At 47.8% G+C, this 27,926-nt stretch overlaps 1 protein-coding gene and 1 long non-coding RNA gene across 6 annotated transcripts in view; one reads left to right on the forward strand and one right to left on the reverse strand.

Annotated features, from left to right (window-relative positions):
• Positions 1-27,531, forward strand: part of ILDR2 (immunoglobulin like domain containing receptor 2) — a 60,972-nt gene extending 33,441 nt beyond the window's left edge. For 2 of the 3 annotated variants that reach the window (XM_072946202.1, XM_072946203.1), the window contains exons 4-10: positions 1,983-2,039; positions 4,863-5,009; positions 6,107-6,283; positions 14,337-14,450; positions 18,231-18,447; positions 19,564-20,248; positions 21,784-27,531. In XM_072946202.1, the coding sequence (XP_072802303.1) occupies positions 1,983-2,039; positions 4,863-5,009; positions 6,107-6,283; positions 14,337-14,450; positions 18,231-18,447; positions 19,564-20,248; positions 21,784-21,819 (1,433 nt within the window). In that variant the 3' untranslated portion in view covers positions 21,820-27,531. The remainder of the gene's footprint in view (positions 1-1,982; positions 2,040-4,862; positions 5,010-6,106; positions 6,284-14,336; positions 14,451-18,230; positions 18,448-19,563; positions 20,249-21,783) is intronic. The other variant, XM_072946204.1, reaches the window with a different exon arrangement.
• LOC140688046 (uncharacterized) lies at positions 14,109-27,891 on the reverse strand. Of its 3 annotated transcripts, none has more exons than XR_012062732.1 (4): positions 27,833-27,891; positions 26,379-26,494; positions 18,296-18,499; positions 14,109-14,707 (listed from the first exon to the last, which is right to left on the reverse strand). It is a non-coding gene; the product is annotated as an uncharacterized lncRNA (long non-coding RNA). The 3 variants fall into 3 exon arrangements; XR_012062733.1 differs by having other exon boundaries at positions 18,296-18,516; XR_012062731.1 differs by lacking the exons at positions 18,296-18,499; positions 26,379-26,494; positions 27,833-27,891 and adding an exon at positions 15,023-15,114.
• Positions 27,892-27,926: the final 35 nt, after the last annotated feature.

A 27,926-nucleotide genomic window follows, 5' to 3' on the forward strand; every position in this document is an offset into this window, starting at 1 on the left:
GTCTTTCCCAGAGACCTTGCAACAGCAGACCCCTCTTACCATGTCAGTTGCACGAGATGGAAGACAGAAAGAAGGAAGCCCTTCTTGCCGAAACCTAAAACAGAGCGAGCCCAGTGGCCCACTCCATGCTTCCTTTCCCTTGGAATGTCCCAACTAGCATTTCAACTGCGGGACTATTTCCCATGCAGGACACAGGACCCGGACGCCTTACACCACACGGGTCTTGTATAGCTGAGCCAAGAAAAAGTAAAGTGAGCAAAGAGCCCTTTTACCCGACTCCCTAACACCTTGCCCCTGCTGCCGCGTCCTCCCCACAGTGTCCTGGAAGAGCTCCTTTTTCTTCGACATTTGTCAGAGCTGCTTTTCCGTGGGGTGGTTGGACAGAGGAGAGGACCAGTGACCAACCATCACCTTTAGACCCAAAATATAAACCATGTAATTAGGTAACTTTTTCTCTGATGCGCCTCAACAAACTTCAACAGGAAAAGTTGTTTGTTTGTTTGTTTGTTTGTTTTCAAATTTTATTTTATGTTGAAGTCTAGGTGGTTTACACTGCATAATTTCTGGAGTACAGCATACTGATTCAGTTATGCGTGCATATATTCCTTTTCATATTCTTTTTCATTATAGGTTGTTACAAGATAGTGAATAGAGTTCCCTGTGCTGTACAGTAGGACCTTGTTGTTAGGAAAAATTGTTTTCTAAATGAGCCAAATCTATATGCATGGAACAAGCCCCTAGGAGTTATATTTTCTGATAGTGACCTATGGCCACTGAACCTTTGAAGTGTTAATATTTTGGCTAAATTGGTATAAGTAAAAAATACCAAGTTATTTTCATCTTTGACAAACTATTTTAATGTGTTTACTAGAAAAGCTAAAATTACTGTTGGATCACATTATATTTCTACCAGCCAGAGCTGTTCTAGAAGCGTATGTCATGACCACGAATGAAGTAAAATTCAGTTGCAAGCTTAAGAACACAGTGACCTTTTGCCATCATAAGTCCGGAAGGAGGGCTGGTTGCTAATTGCTTCCTGGTACAACTTGTTTACCAGCAAGGCTGCACTGTGGCCGAGGTACCTGGTAGGGGGCAGACAACCCATCACGGCCTTTACATTTACCTGGATATGAGGACATGGTGGAAGCCTTCAGCACTTCTTTCTATATCAATCAGGCTGGTTTTTAAAAGGATTAAACCTCCTCCCGAAACATTTTCCAGTGTTTTGTTTCCTGCACAGCTCTTTGCTTCTCAGAGCCCCGAGGGGCACCTGTTCTGACACCAGCCCTCAAGTCTCTATGCCATATCATGCAGAAGGCACTTGGGTCCATTCCACACCAGCTGTGGGTACCATATGGAAAAGCCATACCATATACATATGTACAGAGTATTTCTGAAGCCAGAAGGAGTGTCGAAGAGGGTGTAACTGATCTAGCTTTATCTTTTCCTTGCCTTTGAAAACTTTAATCATTGAAATATCTTTAGGCTATAAATAGAATCTTGTAGGGAGATAATTCCGACTTAAAACCAAATATGTACTTTTTGTTTTTATATGGACATAGGACTGTGGCTGGGTGTATGAAAATGTAGGTTGAACGTTTGGATACAGACGGGTTTGACTTTCCAATAAAACGTGTGGAGTAGGATATATAAATGAGTGGAGATGGTATCTATCAGTCTGCTCTGGCAGGGTTGTTCATATTTGAAGCAGACAATTCCTCCTCCTGTAATAGCTGGAGAGGAAGTTCTCTTTCTGCTTCTGCCTAGTTTAGGTGCCGAGCTCACTTCGATGGCTGCCACAGATTGACGGAGAAGGTCATTCTCTTGACTGAGACCAGCCTTGGCGATGTGTCTCTCCTACCACAAGGACCACGGGTCAGTGGCCCCACCATGTAGGGTGGTGCCAATCGGAGCCAGGCTTCAGGCTGTGTTTTCCTCTGGAGTAACCGCTTTCCTTCTTCTTTTCCTTCCACCTCCTCCAGGCAGGACAGGGCTGCTTGCTGATCTCTTGCCCAGTTTTGCTGTGGAGATTATGCCAGGTATTCAGTCATTTAACTCTATATTTGCTCAATGTGCTATCACTCCATCTGTCTCGCTTCTGCATTAGTTACTAATTGCCCCTTTAACGTATTGGCACATTCGTCTGTATATGTCTGTGGTGTTCTCCAGGGTGAACTAAGCCCATTAGAGGAGGCTTCAAATTGTATTTCTTCCGTTACTAGGCCCTAAAAAATAATGGTAATTAAATAGGGACCCAGTCCTTCAATGTCAGGTATGAAGGCCCTTTGGTAATCTCAGTATCTCAGCAGGTCGCTATAAGTATCCTTAATGGAGTCATTATAATGGTAATTAAATGGGGACCCAGTCCTTCAATGTCAGGTATGAAGGCCCTTTGGTAATCTCAGTATCTCAGCAGGTCGCTATAAGTATCCTTAATGGAGTCATTATATGTCTGCATTCCTTATTCCCTAAGTTTTATGTTTACCCATTTATTAGTGTACAACCATGGGACTCTGCGTTGCCTTTTTATAATTTTATCAAAACAATTTTTTTCAAACCTTATGAAAGCTCTGCAGCCCTCCTCTCTTGGAAAGTACACGTGTACAGATCTACATTGCTTTGTACACAACTTCGGGGGCTTCTTGGCCCCCCTAAGTCCCTGGGGTCCGTGGACCACATGTCAGGGACACCTGTGCCAAATGCACACCTCTGTCTTCTCATGTAGCTTCTGCTGAATGTGCCAGCTAGATAAGCCAACATCAATTTGACAAGGCACTATAGCCCATCATGGATGGAGGCTCAGAGAGAAAGAAGAATGAACTATGGGAGAGAACATATCCAAACTCAGGGAGTAGGAGAGGGTATGATTCAGTCCTGCCTTGGAGGGCTTCCGCCAAAGGGTTAAGAGCTGCATAATGGTTAAGAGCAACAGAGACATACAAAATATTCCTGACCATTGGTTTTGACTTGGTTCAAGTTTTAAGAAACATCCAGAGTCTTCCCAGTTGAGCTTCACTAATTTTTCTTCCATGAATTCTCCTGGTCCTTTCCCATTAGCTGGCCAGCCCAAATAGACATTCTTCTTGATGCCGAGCCCAAGGACACAAATAGATATTTCTTTGTGATCCTCCTTATCCAGAGTTATGTCAGTTTTGTACCCATTTGTTCATCACAAAGAAAAACAATGTTATACTCCACCGTTTCAAACTAGATGTTGTATCTCCCAGTCCCAAGAAAGAGTTACTGTATTTTTCATATCTGGTCCTGGTTGCCTGAATTTCCCTCCCCTTTGATTCCAAGAATCCTTTCATGGGTAACATTGTTTGTTTCTCCAAGGTGACCTGCTAGTCTTTAAACCTTGACTGCCTGATCCAAGTTGTAGCCACCACACCACCCAGCTCATCTAATCCCCAGGGCCATGTCTACCTCAGGCCACATTGTGTTACTATGTTATTGCTAAGGCCCAGGCCAGAGCCCTCAACTATCTACTGTCATCCGCAAGAATGCTCTCCAGAACATTCTAGCCAGTCATAAGGCCTTCTCACTTTCTCCCTAAAGAAAGGGTGACCTGGTTAATCTGAAGGTATTTCTGATGGATGAGTGAGGAGGGATGTTCAGGAAATGTAAGTTGTTCATTTTCTCTCTGAGGAAATTATGTTCTAAATAAAGGTCAAATAATGTTATTATTAACGCAAAACCCTTCATATAACAAAAATGTCATATTCCCAAGCTCCAACTGCATGTCCATTTAATTGAAGGAACATTTAAGAACTAAAATTCAAACAAAACAATGGGTACTTGAAGTTGATTGCAAAGGGAGTTTGGTAGGCAGCTTTCAATCAAAATGAGTTGCTTTAATCTTTTGCTTTGAAAGGGAATCATGGCTCACTCCAGTCTGTCCCAGGCCTCCAGTGGGACACTGGGTCCTACAGCCAAGTCCCAAAAGCATGACATCAAGACAAGTCACTCAAGGGCCACAGTCATGTTTATCTAAGCCACACGGAATTGGTTTCCTTTCTCATGATCTTTTGGGTGGGCAAACGAATTAGAATTCATGTTCTGCCTCTGGCCGAGCTGTGAAAATGGCAGAAATTAACACACATGGTCAGATAGACACATGTCGGCCTTGCCAGCCATCACAGCCCCGAGCCTCTTTAGTCTGTGGTTGTGCGGGCCATCTAGACGGTCAGCCCAAGTGTGGTCAAACCAAACCATTCTCAGGGCACAGGGACAGCATCTTCTCTTTCCTAGCCTGTGCCTCTAGTTTTCTCTAGCAAACATTTTGATCTCAGCCCTGATGCTGAGGACAGAAAAGGTGTCACAGGGGTGGTTAGGGACTTGGACTACCTAAATATGTTTTGATTTAGATCACACAGACATAGAGAACTTTTTTTTCTCAAGACTTACACTTTTAGTGACGTGATTAACTTGACTCTGAAAGATAATGTATTCACAGAACCACCACTGGATAGCTCAGCAAGCAAAGATCCCCCTCTCCCCAGCCAGGAGTCTCTCTGCTCCTGGCCCCTACTTGTTCTGACACTACAATCCATAAGGTAAAGCCCTCTCCCCAGGAAGGGACCCTGAAACTCCCCCCTCACGTTGTACCAGGCACTCTGTGTGCTCAGTACAACTGCAGTGACCTTCCCTCCTCTCCCCGCCCGGCCCGGGGAGGCTCTGCGCTTCTCACTCTCCGACTTCCTCCTGAGCTCCTGAGTCTGCAGGGCTCTGTGCCCTGTTATGAGATGCTTTCTTCCCCCAGGTCCCTCCCACCCTCTTCTTGCACAGGGAGACACTGCCGAGAGGGTGCCTGTCCCGGCAGGGGCCGCCTCGAGTGTGGCTTTGTCTGTGCGTCCTTCCAGAGTGGGTGTTTGTCGGCCTGGTGATCCTGGCAGTCTTCCTCTTCTTCGTCCTGGTGGGGATCTGCTGGTGCCAGTGCTGCCCGCACAGCTGCTGCTGCTATATCCGCTGCCCGTGCTGCCCGGATTCCTGCTGCTGCCCACAGGCCTGTGAGTAAAGCCACGAGCGGGGACGCAGGGCGACCGGAAGAGATGTTGCCTTTCCATCAGACAGCTGTGCACCCCGAGTGCCTTCTCCACCGCCATCCCTTCCACCCTACCAGCTGATTGTTCCAGACTCTCCTCTGCTGGGAGCCCCCAGCTTCCCGAGATGACCATTCTTGTTCTCCTTCTCACCTCCATGCACCATCCATGCTTTTTATCTCCACCTCTCACCCCCACATTTGGAATTCCCATCGACCCTATGGATGAAAGGAAGGGCAGGTTCAGGATGGTGAGGCTGTGGGGTGAGGCTTTTGCCCTCTCCTCGGGCATCCAAACTGGAGGAAACCTTCTCTGGTCATGCCTCTAGAGTGCAGAGAGCTCCTCTTTTTACCAACTGTGTGTGCAGTCTGCAGTCTGCAGCCTTTGGGTCCCATTCAGCCACAGATAAGTTGTATTTACTCCTGTGATAAAATGGTCCACACAGGAATGGGTCCTCATTTGGGGACTCACAATTCTACCTCCCTGGCCAAGCCCATGTAGGCATTAAGGTTGGCACCCCAGCCATAAACCAGACACACCTTGAAGGAGAGAGAGAGACAACGTGCATCTTTAGTATCCTTAGGGACAAAGCAGCTTCCAGGAGGAGTCAGGTCCCTTGCTCTGCTTGAGCTCACAGAGCTGGGCCATGTGCGAACCCATTGCTGGCTTTGCCTGTCTAGAAGAGGCTCAGGATCCTCCTGGAAGCAGCCCCAGGCAGCCCTGGTGCTGGGCCTCCTCCAGAGGGGCTGAGGCAGCCTACAGACAGCGTGGTTGACAGTGGGCTGCTGTGACAGCTCCCAGCACCACTGAATTACTCAGTTGCCAGGTACTACTGAACACTGTAATGCCTTATGTCATCGCCTTTTGGCAGAGTTGGAGGAGTCCAAGAGAGTGGGGGAGGATGGTTCTGATGAATCCATTCAGTCCTAGTAGAACACACACACACACACACACACATCCATGCATCCAGGAGCTCCCTTCAGCTCATCCTCAGGGATTTTTGGCATGAGGGTTGTGGAGGGTGGGACGATGTAATCTCTCTTGCTCTTCATCTCCCTCCACAGTGTATGAAGCAGGGAAAGCAGCAAAGGCCGGGTACCCTCCCTCTGTCTCCGGTGTCCCCGGCCCCTACTCCATCCCCTCTGTCCCCCTGGGAGGAGCCCCCTCATCTGGCATGCTGATGGACAAGCCACATCCACCTCCCCTGGCACCAAGTGACTCCACTGGAGGAAGCCACAGTGGTAAATGTCGTTCCAGACTGCCTTGCCCCTCGCTCCTGCCCGGCTTCCACTCTGGTTCCTTGCTGTTAAGAACTATCAGCTCAGTGATGTTTCTTTGGACAATGATTCTCCGCACTCTGGAGATGGACCAGATATCTCCTGAAAGGCATACCAGGCTTTCCAAGAGCTGTAGGACACAGCTGCCCCTTGCTTTCTTCCCAGGCTCCTCAGTAACCAAAATGATAAGAAGAGAGGCAAGGTGCCCCTTGAATGTTGATCATTCAGTTAAATAAATAGTTTTGTCTTCCCTACCTGGTGCTCAGGGCTGTAACAGGTACCGTGAGTAACACTTAGAAGTGTAGGACATGGTTTGTCTATCAAGCAGTATGTCCCAACCGGGGAGAGAGAATAGACCTTTATTAGGACAATTAGATGCTAAAGCGTATGGCAGTGTGAGTTTACAGAAGAAAGAGTTCGAATGGTTTCAGAGTCTTCAGGGGAGAGGTGAGATTTGAGCTGGGCCTAGAGGAACGTGAAGGAATGAGCAGCAGAGACACACACAGGCCAGCCCGGAGCCAGGAGAACAGTGTGTGGGTGTGACAGTGCCCAGCTTGTCTGTCTGACGGGAAGACAGTGGAGAAGACGGTGGAGCCAGATTTTGGGGGAGGGGCCTTGAAAACCCTCCAGAAGAGCTGGGACACCAAATGAGAGCCACCACAGGCAGATTCCTGGGTGGAGAGGGGACACGGTGACAAGGCCGGTGGTAAGTGGGAGAGAGTGGGAACAGAGCCCATGAGCTGAGGTGTGACTGAAGTGGTTCAGGTGGCACATGTGAGCATCTCGGTTTTGACAGAAACAATGGGAGGTGAAATGAGTGGTAAATCTGAGAGATACTTTGAAAGAGCAAGGACTTAGACTTTCAGAGGCTTTGAGATGAGTCCAAGTTGTCTAGCGGTGCATATCCTAGACAGAAATGAAATGACTGGTAAGGAGAGTTTATTTGGATGGAGTTTAGCCCCATTTAGGGCATGATGAGTTCATGGTTATTGGCAGGGGAAGAGGAGTATAAGGATGTTAAAAAGTGGCTTTCCTGGAGGCATCTGAACAGGAGTCCAGAGCAGTAAAGGTTAGAACTGTGTGTGTAGTATATTTAGGAGGTGATCTTTAAACCTCTAGATGAGGATGAGCCACTGGGGTTGGTAAAACAGACATTTCTCCCCTGGAGGTATCTGGATGACCTTCAGTGGGGAGTGGGGAAGAATCACTAACTCATTTAATGAACTGTCAGTGCCCCACCGTGGAAGGAGTGGATATCCTCAGTGAGTAATTGGTATTTGTGTTTTTTTTTTCTTTCTCTGGAACTATTAGTAGAATTCTGATGTCTGAGATTGGCAATGAGTCACAGACTGAGAAGTAAAAGTTAATGATCAAGGACATGCCAGGAATTAGAGAGACAAAGACAATATAGTCCATTTCCCTGAAGGATGCAGTGGGCAAAGGAGACATGAATAGGACATGTCTCATCCTCTATTTGCAGCTTCCCTTCCTTTTCCAGTCTTCTTTTTCCTCCCTTCCCACCAGAACCCTTTTCCCCCTTACTTTTTGTTTAATGGATTCTTATAATAAAATGACTCATTCATAGAATGGCAAATACTTCTTCTCTCCCGTTTTTAACCTTTTCCCAGTTCCTGCTTGTTGCAGTTCAGTCATTTTGGCTCCATCCTGCGATACTAACCCACTACCATTAGAAGTGGCTTGAAAAATAGAAGAAAAAAAAAAGTGTTACTCCACGTACGTAGCAAGAAATCCCAAGGTGAGGTAGTTCTGGGGTTGGTTAGTGGGACAGTTCAGGTGACATCGCTGAATGACATTGTTCTTCCCATCTTTGGTTCTGGCATCCTGAGCGCATCCTCTGTTCTCCTGAGTTGGCTCCCCTCCTGATTCCGTGGTGATTGCCATTGTTCCAGGTGCCAAGTACATCCAGAGATGGACAAGCTATGCTTTTTCCATGTGCTCCTTTTCTCAAGAGTGAGGAAAACTTTTCCAGAAGCCTCTTCCCCTTCCAGCAGACTTCTCCATGTGGTTTTATCGGCAACAACTGTGTCCCGTCCCCATTCCGAAACCAGATTGGCTTGGACCAACCAGGACTCATCTCTTAGGCCACAATACCTGTTCACCGTGGAAATGAACACAGTCAGGATTCTGTTAGCAAGGAGAAAGGGGAGGATACACAGCCACACAGGTTGGCCACAGCGAGTATGGCCCTTGATATCTTTATCTGGCTCGTTGAGTCAGGACAGAGTTCTTCATGATCCTAATCCAGCACATTTCTGTCCTCACGGTCCCATGGCCAGAATTATTGATGGTGTTTGGCTATTTCTCCTGTAAGAAAGGTGGCTTAAGCCAATGTTCCATATAGAATGTTCTTTAAAGAATATTACGTGTTAAGAAATGCTGATTTGTAAAGATGTAAATTTAGCCTATTTTATATTTCGATGCTACTTCAATTTTAGGGTAATCATCTAGCAACAGTAATTTTTCAGATTACATTTGTACACAATGTACACTTTTGAACACTCTGCGCAGTTGAAAAGGCATCTTTGATGAGCTATGTATAGTATAGCCAGTTAGTTACTGAATGGGAGAGAGATAAGAGGCACCGTGATTCCTTCTCCTGTTCTTCATAGGAGCTGTTTGTTACCTCTTACAATGAAAGATCGTCTCCTCCTGCCCTGCGCTGGATCCATCCCCTTCAGCTTTGTCAAGAATCTTTCATTATTAAATCTCCACACGCCACTCCATTCCCACCTCTCATCTCCAGCCTTTCCTTCTTGAGTGACTCCTTCCTATCAGCATTCAGAACATGCTCAGTTCTCTTCCATTAAAACACGACAACAATTTGCAAAAACCCTACAGTCCGCTGGTGCTGCTTCCCTATCCATTTTCTCCTTTTCACAGGTGAACGTCTTGAAAGAGTTTTGAATACTGTCTCCATTTCCTCTGCTCTCACCAACTCTTCGGCTACCTTCCATCTTGCTATTGCTTTCACCACTCCGAAGACCAGCTCTTGCCAAGATCACCTTATTGTTAAATCTAATGGATACTTCTCAAAGCTTGCCTCCTTTGACTTCTCAAAAGCATTTGCCACCTCTGATGCACTCAGCTTTCTTTGTCTTCCTCAACACTGTACTTTGTAGTTTTTCCTCCCTAGTTCACTATTGGCTGGCTGTTTTTTCTCTGCACATCCCCCAGATGTTGGTGCTTCTGTTTTGTCCAGGGTCCTCTCCCTAGGAAATCTTATCCAGTCCACAGCATCAGTCATCCTCTATATGCCTATGACTGCCAGTCTGTATCTCCAACCTCTCTCCTGCTCCTCGGTCCCATATATCTAACTGCTTTTGAAACATCTCCACCTGGATGTCTTACAGCTATTTCAAAGTCAACCTCTATCTAGAAAATGGAATTAATCTACTGTTTTTCACCTTCAAACCCACTCTCACATTTCATATTTCAGTGGATGGCACCATTGTCCATCTAGTAGCCCAAACCAGAAGCAGGGACTTCCTCCTCAGCTCTTTCTCTCCTTCACTTCTCTCATCCAATGGGTCAGCAAGTCCTTCAGACTGGACCTCAGAATAACCTTGAATTGGCTTACTGTCCTCCATCTCTACTCAACAATCCTAGTCACTGCTGCCGTCACCTCTCACTTGATTAGTGAAATTACATCTTACCTGGTCTTTCCATATCAATTCTTCCCTGGCTCGAATCTATTTTATTTTCACATCTACCTGGACTTCACTCATCATTCTTGGCAAAGAATTGAGTAGGCAAGTAGGGTTTTGAAATGTCACTTTTCAAACTAATAAGGATATGTGTGTCTATATATATGCCTACTGTATGTATACAGAGAATATGCAAATTTTAAGCATCACTTCTCCCACAACTGAGCTGCTGTCACCCTGGGGGTGGAATCTGGCAGCTGTTCCATTCTCCATAAACAGCCTTCCTTACTTAAGATAGGACAGGAAGAACAAGGCTATATCCATGGGTATCTGCCTCAGAGACTTCTTCTGCAAATTTTACAAGTTGGATTTGGCTGTAAAAGGGACATTAGCTGAAAAATAGTTGAAGCCTTAATTGGGTCAAACATATCAGCTCAAATCTTTTAACTATAAGAATTTATGAAATTATAGTTTGGCATCAAAATGAATATCCCAGTATTCCCTGTCCAGTAAAAAAATCAAAGCTGGCAAGGCTAATAAATTAGAGGAGCCAAAGTAGGAAGAGCCACACCAACCAAAGGACTTGGACCAGACTTGAAAGGAGAAATAAATCATCCATCAACCCTAAGCTGAAACATCATCAGGGAAAAAGTCATTTTCCAAAAAAAACGCTGGATTTGGGCCAGTAGTAGAGGAGATTTCTTATTAAAATATCACCACCCATCAGAGCCTTCTCTGATCTTCAGACAAATTACAGATAAAAATCAACCTGACACCATTCTATTTGTTTTCAAATCAAGAAAAATGTAATGAATGCCTACAGATTTTCTCTCAAGGAGTTGACGGTCCAGCAGAGTGGTTTCTGGGAGCTTGTGAATGGAAATAAAATGAGTGAAAACCAGAGAGGAGTGTATGGTAAGCCTGTTTTCTGACGCCAGCTCAGAGAAGGAACAGTCTCATCCGCCTGGAGGGATCAAGGTCAAGAAAGGTTTTCTGGTGTTTTCTCTGCTCCTGAGCATGTATATGACCGAGCCAGGTTCTGCCACAATGAGACAGTTAGTCTCAATCGAACCTACAGCTTTGATTTTAAAAAAAACCAACAAAAAAAAAACCTTTTAAAGGGAGAAGTGCCTAGATTTTTCTCTATGGAAATCAAATGAATGAAGCCTCTAGAGTCTAAATATCAATACTCAGCTTCTGTGCTTTTTGACAAATTACAAGGATTCAGATTTCTGAAATCATGAGCTGGTGTGACTGAGAAATCAAAACTGCAGGTGTCTAGTCCGGTGGAGGCTCTTTATAATGCCAGTACTGAGAGGGGAAGCTGCCATCTTCATTGGAGGCTGCAAATAAATACTGTAACTTCAGGGGCATGAGAACCCATGCATACATGATCAAATCTGTCTCATAATGAGGAGTGCCATTTGTTGTAATGCCACAGAAAGCAATCTAAGCTCCAGTCCAAGTGCAGTTAAGGGAGCGGTTCCCAGCTGTTGCTCAGAGTGGCAGCCACCTCTCCCCGCCAGGGGACAGCTGGTGCATTGTTCATACAGCAATACCCATGCCTCCTTATCTCAGTATTACTGCCTGTTTGCCACAACAGTGCTTCACACAGTAAGAACACCTAGAGGAACCCATAGCCACAGGAAGAGCAGACGTCTTCCCTAGTGCCTATAAACAGGCTAGCTTGCTTTGCTAAAAAATCATCACCAATCAAAGCAACCAAACTTACTGCTCTTTCAAGCTATCATTCTAGCCTTCCCCTTCCTGGTCAAAATTCTGCAACAAACCCACCACATAGCCTCATCTGCCTTACTTTGTAATATCGTTTCTACTCCTGATTTATCTTCATTCATTCATTCATTCATTCATTCATACAAACACGTGTGTTTTGAGTGTTTACAGTGTGCCAGGCTCTATGCTGGGTGCTGAGGGTGCAGCGTGAACAGAAGAGCTGGTCCGTGACCTTAGAAAGTTTACAGTTTAGAGAGAGAAACTCTACTGAAAATATTCTTTCTAAAGAAAGCATTAACCCAACCCCCATCCCCAGGCTCGAACCCATTCAGCTCAAACATTTCAGTGCCTGTTATGTGTGCAGCACCGTCCTGGGCCTGACCCCGATCTAGAATGATAAGAATTCTTTTCCCTCAAGCATCTTTGGGAAGTCTAGACATTTATACAAATAATTTGAAACAAACTGCAAAATATTAAGGGCCATGATGAAAGTTTAAAGTAAATGATTTGTAAGTTAGGAGTGAGATAGAGAAGAGAGAGAACTTTCCTAGCTTGAGCAAAAGAAAGCCTTTGGATGAAATGATATTTGAACTGCCCCTAATAGTCACAAAGATGGGCAATAACCATCTGATTTAGTCCTCGTTTTCTTTTCTTTTTTTCATTCCTATTAACTGTCTTCTTGGCTTTATGAGTTTATTTAAAAGGTGAGAAGTACTAGTTGCATTTTAGAGACATGAAACCTGAGTCTTGTATAGGTCACCGCTTATGAGTCCCCACGAGAAGCAGCATGCCTGCAAGATGCCCTGCTCCCCACTGCCCAGCCCTGGTGTCATCCATCAGACATAACTGCCTCAGAACAGACATAGCAGTTCCGTGGGATAATTGCATTTTAATTGAACTGTCTGTACTATGTAAACGCCTCTGCAGAGATGGGAGTGTGTGTAGCTTGATAAATAAAATCATTTCTGCTAATAATTGCTTCTGCGTAAGGATTATGGATCTAACCTCCAGGAGAAGGTATCACTAAAGAGTGTGTGCTGAGATTCATTAATTTTTTAAACTAATTCCACAAATGGAGATGAATGTGGCCTGCCCAGCCTGTTCTCATGTGGAGAATCAGTTCACCTGCAAACGGGTGTGTGGGCGTCTTTGCAGTCTTCAGTGCCAGGGCTGTGATTAGAGTCTGGAAGACGCTATTTTAATCTTCCATGTACATGCTTGTGTGGGCGGCTCTGTCCACAGCCAGGTTAACATGACCAGAGAGCAGAAAGCAGGATTTTCTCCAGAGGCACATGCTGTGCGGTTTCTTTATGGTATTTGCCCTACTCTGGGAACAGAGAAGGTTGGAGGTTGCTTCCATCTCACTGTACAGTCCTGATGGGCTGGAAGGAAGGACGGTACCCCAGTTGATACCACCTGTGGCACTCCTATGAGCATCTCCTACTCTGGGCTCTTCCTTGTCTTCCTCAGCTATCTTTCTGTGCTGCCTCTGCTCCTCGACTCCAGAAAGGCAAGATGCCCGTACGTCTCGGCTTCAGTCAGACTGCATAGTCCCAGCGCTGCCACTTATTCCTGAGCAATTTGTAAAACTCTCCAGACCCAGCTTTCCTCAACCATGAAATGTGGCTTCTAACAGTAACTTCCTTACATAGTTGTAAGGAACCGGTGTCCACGTAAAGCATTCAGCACGGTGCCTAGCACATTTCACTGCCCAGGGAGTATTGTCTGTTACCCTCATTGTTCTGTCCCCATCCCATTCCTTCCTTTCTTGTTTTCTCTTTCTCTGTGAAGATTAGACCTGCCCACGTCCGATCACCCTTGGGGCTGGTATTGAACTAGACTAAGCTTAAGTGAGATGGGGCTTCAACTGCCTTTGTCGCTGACAGAATGAGTGATGATATTCTCTCTCATGCTTTCATTTTGTTTTTTATTAAGCCCTGAAAATAACACCTGCCTGTAACTGTGTAGCAGCAGGTTGCATTAATCATGTCTAAAATACGATCTTCCCTTTCCTGAAAGGAAGATGCTAAAGAAATAAAAATGAAACCATACTTAGTAATCCATGTATTTTGCATTGTATTTTGTACTAATGTGTATAAAGCCTATAATCTAATACTAGCGCTTATGGATCACCTAGTTACGGAATTTTTGCACCATCTCCCTGGTGACTAGAGGCTTTCAGGCCACCTGTGTCAAGTCCCTGTTTTAAAGTTACATGTGCTCCAGGTGCAGGTGTGACCCTCAGGCAGTAAATGATGTGTGTCCTCAGTCTAGAAAGTCATCCTTTTTTTTAGTGTGAGTATACACCCCCAAACTTTGAGAAGATGAGCTTTAAGTGGAGCTATAAGAGGTCAGGAGATCGGAAGCAGGGGGGAACAAATGACTAAAAATACTCTGTAATAGAATTTTATTGTTGACTTGTCATCCTCCATTCTAATGGAACCACCTGATAAAGGGGCTCTCGGGTATGGCTCTACATAATATACATAGAGATGGCTATTTCTGGGTGATTTCAAAAAGAGTTGTTATAAGTGGCAATCATGTTTTCTACTTGGTGAAATAAATGGAAGCCTCCTCCTGATTTTTTTCAGCTCACCTTCCTGTCCTTTTCTCAACAGTCCGCAAAGGTTACCGGATCCAAGCTGACAAAGAAAGAGACTCCATGAAGGTCCTGTACTATGTCGAGAAGGAGCTGGCTCAGTTTGATCCAGCCAGGAGGATGAGAGGCAGATGTGAGCATCTGTTAGTTTTATGTGATCTGTGCATCATGATAAAGGGGGGCTGGGGGTCGACCAAACGTGGGCAGCCCTGAGCTTTCGGGGTCAGAACTAGCAGGGGGGCTGGAGACAGCACCCTAAATAAAGTAGCTTCGCGTACACAGAGGGGAGGAAAAAGGGCTTCAGGTGTGAAGAACAGAGCAGTCATGTACCATCTTGGTCGCTGTTGTGTCTCTCCACGGGGCAGTCAGTATTGCTGGGGTTGTACAATCCTGGGGTCAGAAATAGTTTATTCAAACAGCCTTTCCCTACTACTTGCTTTACAATATATTCAAAATAATGACTTAAGATGCGGAAGCCCAATGTCAAAGGCCCTAGCATCAAACCACAGTCCAGTCGCTGACCGGCGGCATCAATGAAAGGGAAAGAGCAAGCCTGCCAGATGAATCTCGTAAAAAGGCGGCCGGCCGTCCTCTGAGATGCCCAGCAGCAAAGACTGAGGGGCAAGCAGAGAGACGGTCCCTCTTGTCAAAATAACATTTTAATTACTAAGTCTGTTGGTGGCAGGGCCCCAACCCTTAACTCACCCATGCCCTGGGAGACTTTGCAGCTGACACAGCTGATTCTTTGGGGTGGCTTCCAAATTACCATCTGTCGTGAGAGGCAGCACAGGGCAGGTCTGACACGGATGGGCTAATTATCTGAGGATGCTGGCAGGCATGATTGTGAGGTCACTATGTTTCTCTCTTTGAACCCTCCTCGCCTTGGAACCAATGGGAGACTGGATGGCATTGTTGGGGAAACAGTCCCAGACTAGAGGAGCTTTGTTCAGATTAAGGACAACATCTTCCTCCCAGTTTGCAGTTCTAAATTCATCCTGTCTGAGTTGTATCCCTTGCTGCCTCCTCCCACCACCCTGCCTATAAAAAGACCATCTCCAGATTGGAATGTCAGGAATGCAGATGTCACTGCACTTGACAAGCTGGTTGTAACAGTGTTGTCATGGATCCGTGGAAGGGACAGAGACAGAGACAGTCAGGGATCAAGGAGAAAGAGCCTGTGGAGGGAACCTGTGAATCTCACAGCTCAGGGAACAGGTTCAAAACTGGGGATAAAACTAAAGAGTGGATCCCGCTTCACATGATGTCTCCCATCTGCTGTGGTCTCTAAGGGCTGGCTGGTCAGAAGGTAATGACCAAGGAACTTAGAGATGGTCTGGGTCGACCTTTGCAGTGTACAGAGGAGGAAACAGGAGCCCAGAGGGTTGAAGTGGCAAAAATCAGGACTAGAACCCAGCTCCTCTGATGCCTGTCCAATGCTCTTCTGTTAAGCTAGCAACTTTTGAGCCCACTGTGGATGGCACCCCCGCTGCAGTGGTGGTTTTGCTCTGAGACCACAGCCTTCCAGCTCCTAGGACCTTAGGATGTGGGAGCGGGAAGACCCTCAGGTTGTTGAATCCACCTCCCTCATTTTATGGAGGAGGGAAGGGAGGCAGAGGGGGAAAGTACCCAGTGCCAGCGACAGGACTGGAACCCAGAGCGCCTGGATCCCGCAGGCTGACACTACAGTGACTGCATAGAGATGAAGTAGGAACCTAGTGCTCTTTTCTTGGAGAGGTTCTGTTCCTGAAGAACAGAGTAAACCCTCGGGTGGACCATGGACGTGGGACAGTCTTAAGATCTCATCAGAAAGTGAGTCTCAGAGCTTCAGGTGTGGCAAGGGAGGACCGGATTCTGCAAGAACTGGGAGTTTCAGGGTCAGGCCCATGCATTTCCTGGCCAGTGTGATCCTCGTTGGCCTGTCCCTTCTAAGTAGGGGGCTGCTCTTGGGAAGTTTGGGTCTGGAATCCCAGTGCAGGGACCAGCAAACTACACCTCCCAGGTTACAAATGTTCCACCTCCTGTTTTCGTAAGTAAATTATCTTGGAACACAGCCATGCCAAACCACTTCTGTATTATCTGTGACTCCTTTCATGTTGCAATGGCACAGTTGAATAGCTGTGACAGCCATCCTTGCAAAGCCTACAATACTGACTTTCTGGCCCTTTACAGACAAGGTTTCCCAGTGTCTGTGAAGGGGGGGACATCCATGTTCATGTTCCCACTGTGGCAGAAATTTTAGGGCCGCATACAGCTTGGATAGTCCATCATATAAACGGTCAGAGATGGCCCTGCTATCTAAAGAAATGAAAAGTGTCCACTATTCCCTGAAGCTTAAGGAAGGTTCTGAGCCAAATGTAATTTTTCCATAAACACACCTGGTGCATTTTAAAGTTCTCTTCTGTCGGGTTCCTAAGAGATTGGGATTCACTGGGATCACAAGAAAAGGAAGGTTCTAGATTTCATTAATCAATAGTATCTGAGTTATTTTCCTTTAAAATAGGCACTAATTAGTCCATTCTCCTGAGGAGGAAGAAAAGGCTTAGAATTAGATTATAATTCAAAACTAACTGATCATAGGACCAATCTGAATGGTGTTCCTGGTCAGCTCTGTGTCCTGGTGAAACAGGACAAGGAGGCTGTGTTTCTGCTGTGGGAGGAGGCCCTTCCTCCTCTGCCTGGGTGGGAACCGGCAAAAATCCTCTGCTCCTCCAAGGACTGTTGGGCACAGGGAAGAGAAGAGGGAGAGGGGGCCCTGGGGCACACATCTGCGCTGCCCACATCTTCTCTTGGTTCACCTCTCACTCAACAGCCAGGCCTGACCCCTTATAAATATTGATTTTAATAATAGTTTGAAGTTGAAAGGATTTTAGAAAACAAATGGATTCAGTTACATTACAAATAGATTTGCTAGATTTATTTTTTAAGTAATGTGAAATTCAATCCATTTCAAAGTTTTATAAATAGAGAGTTGTTTTTTCTTTTTTTTTTTTCCCCCCTTTCCAGATTGTGATTCTGGTCCTTATCCAGAAGTGCTTTTGCAAAAAGCTACTTAGGTCACCCTAGAAAATGAGATGGCTGTGACCATTGCCATCTTTTACATTTTGGGGCAAGAGTACAAGCGGAGGCTCATAGGCCATTAAGTGCAGCCTCCCACCCCCCACCCCCCACCCCCCGTTTCCTTCCCACACCTCCAAACAGCTGTCCTGGCCACCCATGGCCACATACACCTGGAATACTCTTTGGGGAGCAGAAGAGGTCTACTCAGGCCCTGGAAATGGACTTGGTACCCTTAGGGGAAGATATTCCAGGTTCCTGGATGGAGATCCAGAAAGGGGATGGATGGACACCAGGTGTGCAGATCCCTTTGGTCCTGTGGATTCCTTGCTCTATGGGGAGGGACACAGCTGCAGGAGGGTGGAATTGGGGGCCTCTAAAGCTGGGGGCAGTACTGGCTCTGAAGGCCCCACCCTAGGACCTGGCCAACATAGGGCAGGCACTGTGATCTATGGCTTCTCTCTCTTTTTGCCCCTTTTAGCTCAATGTGCTTGGGATCCTCATGGCTTATCATAGAATTAAAGAAGAAGAAAAACATTTGAGCAAGGATGATGGTTACTAGGAGGAGACCAGCTGCAGAGAGTCCAGGTTCTGGGAAGCCTGCCTTAGGTGGAACAATAACAATTGTTCTCCTGTTCTAAGAACAGAGCATGTAGGAAGCATCCTTCTCTGTAGGCGAGTGGGCTTCTAGCTGGAGCCAGTTCCTGCTGAGCCAAGAACACAAGTGCCACTAGCTCAGGTCTACAGCCCAGCCTGGCCAGGACTGAGGCCCTCCAGTGGGAGTTTCCCAGAGCCACTAGTCTCAGCCCTTAACAGAGATCCTGTTCTGCCTAACAGGTATCTGTTTCTGTCCCTGCAGATAACAACACCATCTCAGAACTCAGCTCTCTGCATGAAGAGGACAGTGGTTTCCGCCAGTCTTACCATCAGATGCGAAGCAAGCCGTTCCCTGTGTCTGGGGACTTGGAGAGCAATGCCGACTACTGGTCAGGTGCCATAGGAGGCAGCAGTGGGACGAGCCGGGGGCCCTCAGCCATGGAGTATAACAAAGAGGATCGGGAGAGCTTCAGGCACAGGTGAAGGTGGCCGTGGTGGGCAGCTGTGGTGCTGGGCGTGAGGGGGCAGGACCTGAAGGCAGGGTGAAACTAAGGCTGTTATTATGGGATAGCATCTCTGCCTTTCCAGGTTATCCTGCCACATCTCTCTATGGGCTGGTGAACATCCCTTTCCCACTAAGCAAGGGAACACCTGGGACACCACGTGCAGAAGGCCTCCTTCATGGCTCTCTGAAGAGGGTCCTCTAGAGCCCTTCATGGACCTTGTTAACACTTCTCTGCCCTACGCATATGTTTTATCCTGTCACCTCTAAAAAACCCCATCCGTCATCGCCATCACTTTTCATCATTTGTTTTGTGAAGGCTAAAATGCCAAACACATTATACTGTTGCATTTGATTCTCATAATTCTAAAAGGCAAGTACTATTAATGTCCCCATTTTAAGTTGGGGAAACGGAAACTTACAGATTAAGGAACTTACCCAGAGTCACAGGGCCAATGAATGTGGGGGGCCAAGATGTGTGTCCAATTTTGTGTGACCAGTGCCCACTGAATAACACCTTCACCACTCATCTGTCCTTTATCCTGAAGGACAGTAGGCATAGCCTGTCTCTCAGGGCGCCCATGGCAGAGTCCCTCTGGCCTGCCACCCCGAGAGGTAACTTGGCCCTGGGCTCTGAAGGAGGGAGAGGCCTCTCTGTGTCACAGGGGCTCCGTGGGCCTCGGCCATGTGTACTGCAGGCCACACCACCCACACTGGCTGTGAAGGTGTGAGGAGTGAGATACGAGGCTGTCAACCAGGGGTCACATCCATTATAATGACCAGAAGAGGGGCCGCGTGTGTTTCAGCACCACGTACATCACGAAGTATTTTTATCCACACAACCCCACTGTGATCCTTAGCACTGACTCACGAGATAGGCACGGCGCCTTGACTTTGCTGTTTGAGATTCTGAGGCGTGAGAGGTGCCCGAGATGTTTCGTCCAGCCGAGAGCGGAGCCGAGGCTGGGGCCGCGGCTCCTGACCGAGGCCCGAGACACGGTGGGGGCCCTGCGATCCCCCCGCAAGCGCCCCGCCCAGCAGCTGTTCGGTACCTGGCCCCACCCAGACTGACCAGCGCCTCCTCTGCCCGCAGCCAGCAGCGCTCCAAGTCGGAGATGCTGTCCCGGAAGAACTTCGCCACCGGCGTGCCGGCCGTCTCCATGGAAGAGCTGGCGGCCTTCGCCGACTCCTACGGCCCGCGGTCCCGCCGGACGGACGGCAACAGCCGCGAGGCCCGGGGCGGGAGCCGCTTCGAGCGCTCGGAGGCGCGGGCGCACGGCGGCTTCTACCAGGACGGCTCGCTGGAGGAGTACTACGGGCAGCGCAGCCGCAGCCGCAGCCGGGAGCCCCTGCCCGACGCCGACCGCGGCTGGTCCTACAGCCCCCCGCGCCGGCGGCCGCCCGACGACGCGCTCCTGCCGCGCCTGGTGAGCCGCACGCCGGGCACCGCGCCCAAGTACGACCACGCGTTCCGCGGCGGCGGGCTGGAGCGGCAGGCGCGGCCCGAGGGCGCCAGCCGCGGCGGCAGCCTGGAGACGCCGTCCAAGCGGAGCGCGCAGCTCGGCCCGCGCAGCGCCTCCTACTACGCCTGGTCGCCGTCGGCCACCTACGAGGCGGCCGCGCCCCCGGGCGACGAGGAGGACGCACCCGACGACGCGCTGCCGCCCTACAGCGAGCTCGAGCTCAGCCGCGGCCCGTCCTTCCGCGACCGCGACCGCGACCTGCCCTACCACAGCAACTCGGAGAAGAGGAGGAAGAAGGAGCCCGCCAAGAAGACGGTGAGGCCTGGGCGTCCTCCGAGGGGCTGGGCAGGGGGGCGGGCGGAGCGGGACGGCACCGCCCCAGGCCGGGCGGGCCCCGGTGGAGGGACAGGGTCGTCCGGCTTGGGGAACGCGGGCTTGCCCCCCCGCCCCGCCTCTACCCAGGACCAGGTGAAGTAAGCGAGCGTGGGTTCCTGGCGAGTTAAGCAACGGCCGAAGTAGCAGGGGTTGTAGGAGTATTAGAGATCGTTAATGACCAGCTTTAAGGGGTGAATTGGGAATTTGGGGTTTGCAGATACTACCTACTGTATATGAAACAGATAAACAACAAGGTCCCACTGTACAGCACAGGGAACTATATTCAGTACCTTGTAATAACCCATAATGAAAAAGAATATGAAAAGGAATATATATATCTATATCTGAGTCACTGTGCTGTACACCAGAAACTAACACAACATTGTAAACTGACAATACTTATATTTAAATTTTTTTTTTTTTTGAAAAGAAGCATTTAGCATCAAGGATTGTAGGGGTCATTACCACCTCAGGCCTTTTGGTGGGCTTCTGAGGTCTGAGTGTAGACAAGCTATGTTCTCCGCGTGCTCCTGTGTGTGTTCCTCTCCATCCCCCACCCCCTTTAGCATGAGGGTTTGTAACTTGCATCAGATGCCCCAAAAAATCCACATCCCAGAGGAGGTTAGTAGCCGTTGGTATTTATGAAGGACAGCTCGCCTCTTCACAGCTCACCTCTTTTTCCCTTTGACGTTTTATTGAGTGTAAACTGTGTGCCACGCCCTGTATATGTGAAAGAAATCTTTTGGTCCTTGCCCAAATTGTCTCTTGTTTAAGCGGCCTTATTTAGGCTTTACTGTTTTCTCCCTAAATGCCAAGAGCAGCCCATTCCACGCCTCAGCCCCCAGATGTGAGCTCTGGACCTCAAACATTGGGGAACAATCACAGGTGTCCACTGTGGGCTGCCAGAGTGTGTCTGTGCTCCGGAGGCCTCTCCCAAGCCGGGGTGCTTCTGCCCCCTCCTCAGTTACCCTGCCTCTCCTGCCGTTTTGTTTTTCATGACTCCAAGCAGGACATTTTTCTTTAATGTGTAGTAGGGGGCCAGAACATGAACAGAAAAGGGTTCTGGCAGGATTATTAACCCCTCCAAAACAATGAAATGTCTTTTGTTGTTCTTTAAATAGAAACCTGCGATGACCAAAAGCACTGTGAGTAGGGATGGCACTTTTAGGTGATGTCAGGTTTCCTGTGCACCATCCAGGCGAACTGTTAAGGCGCTGTAAACATTGTAGTTGTCTCTAAAGGGATGAGAAGTGATTCTGTGGCCATGGAACCAAGCTCCATCAGATGTATGTTAGCTTCAGCACCAATTGAGGCTTAGGGACAGTAGTCACAAACCTAATGAACTGTCCTAAGAGGCAGGGTGTGCCAGGCTCTGAACAGGTGTGGATTCTGCCCAGGGAACTATCCGTCGTGTTGGGGTGGGTGTCTTTAACCACCATATAGTTTAATGTTGGGTTCCTTTTGCTCTTCCCCAGAGTGACTTTCCAACCAGGATGTCCCTTGTGGTCTGACATCTCTCTGGATGACTGAAAACGGAACAGGGGAACAAGACACAAATCCAAGAGCCAACAGGCCCGGAACCTTCTCTGGTGACCACCTTGGAAGATTTGCTGATCTTTGCTTTGGCAAGGGGCAGGGCAGGAGCAGCCTTTAAGGGCTGATTCCACACTTCAGTGCTCATCTTACTAGTTTCAGAAACTTACCAAGAGAACAACTCCGCGTGAGCACGCTCACACACATCGGGTTTCTCACCCACAGAGTTCATCCTGCCCCGTCTCCTTCCTTAGCCAAACCAGGATTCCTTTCCCAGTTCTGAAAGGGAGTTAGCTCTGGACTGCGAAGCTCCATAAAATGCCTATGCCGACAGCCTGCCCTTCTATACCTCCTGTGCTGTGCTTAGAGATGGAAGAATTTATGACTACTATTAGAAGGCCTTCTACTGACAGCGGTAGATGACTTCAGGCAAAATATACCTTTTAGCCCCGGCACTTCCCAGGCACTAGTCAATGACTGTTGTTACATTGAAGTCACTCCTTTGGTGAGCTCAGTGACAGTGACCTGCTGGACAATCATAGAAATGACTTCAATTTGCTGTTCTGAATGACAGTTCTTGAGTGGCTGGAACAAAACAAGAGAGCTGTCGAAGTGGCGTTTCTTTTTCCTCCCTGAGAGCACAAACGACTTTTTCTCTTTCGGCACAGCGATGCCTGAGTCTCGGACGTTAAGGGCTCCCCTCGTCCTCCCCTCCGCAGGTTGGTGCCACACACAAAGCCCTGCCTCCCCCTGCACTGGGATTATGTTGTCATCAGGTGCCTTTTGATAAATGCTTAAAATACGCACATGAAAGAAAAGAGGGAGAAAAAGAAGAGAAAACAGCAATGCAAAATAGAGAAGCCTGAGAGAGAATCTAAGAGGAAAAGAATATATAATCTCATTATGTTTTGATTCTGGGCCATCCCCCCAACACCATACCACAAGATTCCACTGGATCATCTGTGCATTTTATACTTCATTTACCCTGAGTGGTTCTAGCCATCCCAGCTCTGCCCGCCATCCCAGGACACCTGAGTGGGGAGCAGGCATCCCTGGGCCCCCCCAGGCTGCCACTCTAGACACTCTGGGGGGATAGGGGTATTGCTTTCTCACAAAGGAGCACTTTCTACTCCTACCCTTGTCCAAATGATAGATTTTGCCTAAATCCCAAAGCAACATCTCTCTGGATTTTGTAATTTGTACAGATTGTGAAAAAGGGCCACAAACTCTTCCATTCTTGTCAAAAAGGACAGTTTGTTTCTCGAGCCCTTGAATCTGGGATTGGCCACGGGACTTGGTTTGGCCAGTGGCCCAATAACAAATGTGAAACAAGCAGAGACTTGACAAATTCTCGTGCACGGGACTTGTCCTCTCTTGCTGCTCTTGCGGTCACCCCCAGGTGAAGGAACCTGGGCTGTCCTGCTGCGTGAGCCCAGAGAAAAGGCCCCCGTTCCCCCTGGAATCCTGCCTGACAGTCTCAGCTGATTGCAAACCCGTGAGTGAGCCCAGACAAGCCCGACAGAAGAACTGCCTCGCTGAGCCCAGCCCAAATCGCTGATTCCTACTCAAGGCATGAGAAGTTGGTGCCCTATTTAACTGCTCATTTCCTTTCAAGGAAAAAGTGACTTTTTCTTCTTGTCTGAATGTCGAGGCTGGCATCCCTGACTCCCTCTAACCTTCGGTGTCAACCTGTCTCCACTTTCTTTAACAGACTCTGCTGAAACTTTTCACTCCACACTATTATGGTGGGACACACGGTTGGGTCCAGTCACTGGAGGGCAATGAGGCTTGGCCTCCCTTTTCCTCTACTCCCGGCAACGGTCCATCCTCTATCTGTGGATCCATGGACGATCTCTGAAGAAGCTTTCTTCAGCATCTCCTTGGTCCTCTCCAGAACCACCTGACTGGAGCGAGGCCCTGTTCTCAGAGGATCATTCCACTGGTGTCCATTTAATCCATGGCATTTCCAAACCAGTCCCATGTGTGCAATGAAATAAAGGATTGGCTGGGTGAGGGTCAGAAGGACGAGTTGTTATCATTGCCAGAGGACATCACAGTGGCTTTGGCTTGTGTGAGAGGAACCAGGAGGACAGGTCAGCCCAGTGCTGGCACTTCCAAGGGCTGGAAGACACAAGCCATAAACCTGGTGCTGAGTTGAGAATTGCTGGTGCCCCTGGCCTTTGAAGGCCTGGGTCTATTGTGTCGGTTTGGGCCCCGGTTCAGACGGTTAAGAGGATTGAAGCATCATGTCTCAGTCACCAGCTTTGGATTTCAACTTGCTTAGGCAATTCTGGAGAAGGCTGGGCAGCCACAGATAATTCTCTCTTTACCCTGGGCACCGTGTCTGGCTTCTTACCACCAAAGAGCCCCACAGCACCAGCTGCAGAGACCAGAGACACTGCTTTCATTAGCCGGGGGCGTGTGTGATTTGGGTGAAGGTTGAAGGGAGCCACAGGAGAGAATTACTAAAACTGGAAACCTGCAGTTCCAAAGACAACTACAGATGGACAATAAAAAATACAAAGATGATAACAGTCTCCTGAAATAACCTAGGGAGATGGGACCAGGTTGTCCTCTGAAGGGCTGCATAAATCACTCAAGACTTCCAGGCCTCCAGTCGAGAGAGAAGATAGTCATTTCTAGGTACATGGACAGGAGATAAGGCTGACCGGACCAGTAAAGGCAAAGCCGGCCATCGTTGGCACCCCGGCTTTTCCCAACACAACCTTTTGTTTCTTTTCCCCCTGAATAGTGTGTCCTGCACAGGAAGTGTTTATACTTGTTGACTTCCTTCCTAAGATGTATTTGAGATGGAAAATAAGTCTTGTGCAAGACATGGTCTCTGCCTTTGGGGACCCTGCAATTGAATAGGGGAAAAAAGACCTGCCCGAGAAGAAACTGGGAGATGTTATGCGTATAAGATGAAATACCGCTATGGATAAATTACAACAAACCCAGAGAATTAAAGGGTTTTTTTTTCATTTAAATGGGTACATTTCGGTATTTAAGTGTTGTGTGTGCTTGTCCATCCATCCTATTTAAAGATATGCTCAGTGATCTGAAAAACCAGTATTTAAAAGTCTGAGTCGGAAGAGGTGAGTTAGGATGGGGAGGGGTGAGAGGCAGAGGGCCTGGTGGGATGAGGCATGAGTGTGTTTGCCTTTGAGTCACAGCTGAGTCAGGGATGGGTTGGATGAGGGGGCATGGATGCCGGTGGCAGGAGGTGTCCCCTGGTAGATGAACTGCTTCTCTGGGCCATGCAGAAACTCTTGAGGAAACTGGGGATATTTGCCACAAACCTGGTGGTACTGTCAGCTGTGCCACCTAAGTGTGTGCCCGGGGAAGCTCTCCATCTGCTTCTCCAGGGCTCAGTTCTGCAGCCCCAAGGGTGGATGTCCACCGTCACTAACACACAGGTCTTGCAGAGATGATGGGCCACGAGCTCCTGTCCTGTGGTCCTTAGCCTGCACCTGGCTAGGGACTGTGCAAACTAGGCATGGAAAGGGGCTGCCCCTCTGGCCCGAGGCTCTCTGGGCTGAAAAGCCACATCTGGAAATATTTCTTAATAGTCTGAAAGACTTCATACAGGTAATCTAATTGGAGCTTAGGCAGCCTTTGAGAGAGGCTGAAGTCACAGTGTTATAACCCGCCCCCTCTTTTCTTTATAGATGGAGAAATAAACCATCACTGCCTTCAGTGACGTCACAAACCTAATTAGGTCTTTAGACGCTAAAGTCTTTTCTGTTGGATCAGTGCTTCCCGGGATTGCCTAACCATATGAATTACTTGATTGCTGTTAAAAATGTACTGTTGGACCCTGCCTTCGAGATTGATGGGGTGGGTCTGGAGCTAGGATGTGTACCTTTGACATGTATTTCAGGAGAGTCCTGCACTAGATCACACCCCATCATGTGCCCCAAACACTTGGTCCTGAGGCTCCCTTGGGCTTTGAAATTTTTCTTTTTGAATGTTCTGGGGAGGTCGCTCTTACTCCCCTGGGGCTGGCTGTGATGAAGCAGCCCGCAGTCTGGCTGTGACGGTGGTGACTGGCTCACCGAGGTCCAGGGGTAGGAGAACTGTGTGACCAGAGAGACAGGAACGCTAGGAACACTCCCCAGGAGGCAGTTCTAGATGCTTCCGGCCCTAGAATAGTAATCTGTTGTGACAACCTCAGATCCGACAACAAGAATTACAGGTAATTTTCTCATTCCCTTGATGTCATTCTGAGCAAAACTTAGCTCCTGAATAGAAAGAGAAGAGACCATTGGGGAATTGGCAAAAATAAATCATTTTTTTGAAGCATTCAAATGATCAGCCTGGCTGGTCAACACCTACTTTGGCCTTAAGACCCAAAGTGGGATCAGCAAGAATAACAGAACTCTATTTTATTTACCCTTCCAACGTCAGATTCAAATGCTGCCAGAATCTTACAGGAGGTTGAAATTGATTTATAGGAGGTAGAGATTCAAATCCACCAAAATAGGGGCCCAGGTACTTAAAGAAAAAAGTGCCTAGTCTTTTCCTGCCAGGATCCTACCTCCTCTTCACCTGGGCAGCAGATCAGTGAAGCTCGAAGTACGGGGCTTGTAACGTCAGAGTGGAGCAAGGATGGTGTTGAACTGCTTGAAGTAGCAGTCTGCGCTCTAGCACTGCCTGAGGGTGATAAGAATATTATTTGTGTTATTTTTATGGTGTATTACTGTTCACAGGCCCCTGTCATATGCATTGTCTTGTTTGATGTTCACAACAACCCCAGTGACAGAGGCAGGGCGGATGCGTTGGTCCCATCAAACAGAATGTAAAACTGAGACTGAAAAAGGCTAAGTGATTTGCCTATATAGTCAAATGATTTTTAAAATGATAGAGCCAGGCCTTCTGACTGTCTGTCTAGAGGTCTTGCTGATTCCTACAACACCTGTGGGACAGGCATGAGCCAAACATCTGGGGAGAAGTGTCCTGGACACGATGCTGCCTCACCGCATCGCCGGAGTGAAGCTGCAGGGACAGACACTGGCTGCTTCCTCCCAAGTGTCCTCCCTTAGATGCTGCTCTAAGCGGAAGTCAGCTCTGCTTACGGGGAGTTTCATTTTCACTAGCCGTGCTGTGAGGGGGAAACGCTTTGATAAAAATGTGCTTCAGATTTTAGAATCCTTCCTGAAGGGGAATTTCTGAGCCAAACTGCAAATTCATCCAGGCTCAGAATTCCGGGGCTTGGGAGCGACCTGTCTGGAGTGACGTATCTGGCATCTTCACTGTGTTTGGGGATTTTAGTTGAACTAAGAGGAGCCAATGCCGCATTTAGTTAACACTTTTGTTAGGGTTTCTCGATGGGGCTGAGCACAGGTCAATGCAGTCTGACCCATTTCTTCTGGGGAGGCTAACAGACATAACTCCCCTCTTACCCTGGCTTTCAGAAAAGCCACTTTATTGACAAAGGTATTAGACCCTATCCAGTGAGAATTTCCCTTGTGGGACTAAAAGAAAGGGGGACAGAGGGAACAGCAGGACAAAGAAAGGTCAGAAAGCTGATTCATGAGAGTCACCTGCCCAGCTGTTTTCGTGCCTTGTCTGTGGCATCGAAACCGAAATGTTTGTATCACTGTTGCCCGTGATTTTTTTTTTTCAGGGTCAAACATACAAAGCGAAATCAGTTGTTAACATTTAAATGAAATAAAGCATTTTCACCTACATTTGTGATCAAGAACTCATGATTTAACACAACTGTTTAATCATGATCTGACATTAAATGACCTCAGCAGGAAAGGAAAATCACACAATACATGACCTCCTCAGAATGTTTTAAGGGCTGTAATAGGAAATAAGTACCATGGGAATAGAGGCAAGTCCTGGCAGAGCATAATGCATGTTGTTACAGATTTTAATAAGCTACAGCCTGGACAGATTCTGGGGCCACGCTCACCACTCTCCACAGACCACCTGACATTCAGGAGAAGAAGAGGAAAGATGGTTGGACAGAGGATGGTACTTAACTCATTTTCAAGAAGGGCACACGCATTTGCCTGCTAGGAATGGCACTTGGGGAAAGGAGGAAGGCAACTATTTGTGGGAATTTTAAGTTCCGTAG

Source organism: Vicugna pacos, chromosome 21, assembly GCF_048564905.1.
Source record: "Vicugna pacos chromosome 21, VicPac4, whole genome shotgun sequence".
NCBI lineage: Eukaryota > Metazoa > Chordata > Mammalia > Artiodactyla > Camelidae > Vicugna > Vicugna pacos.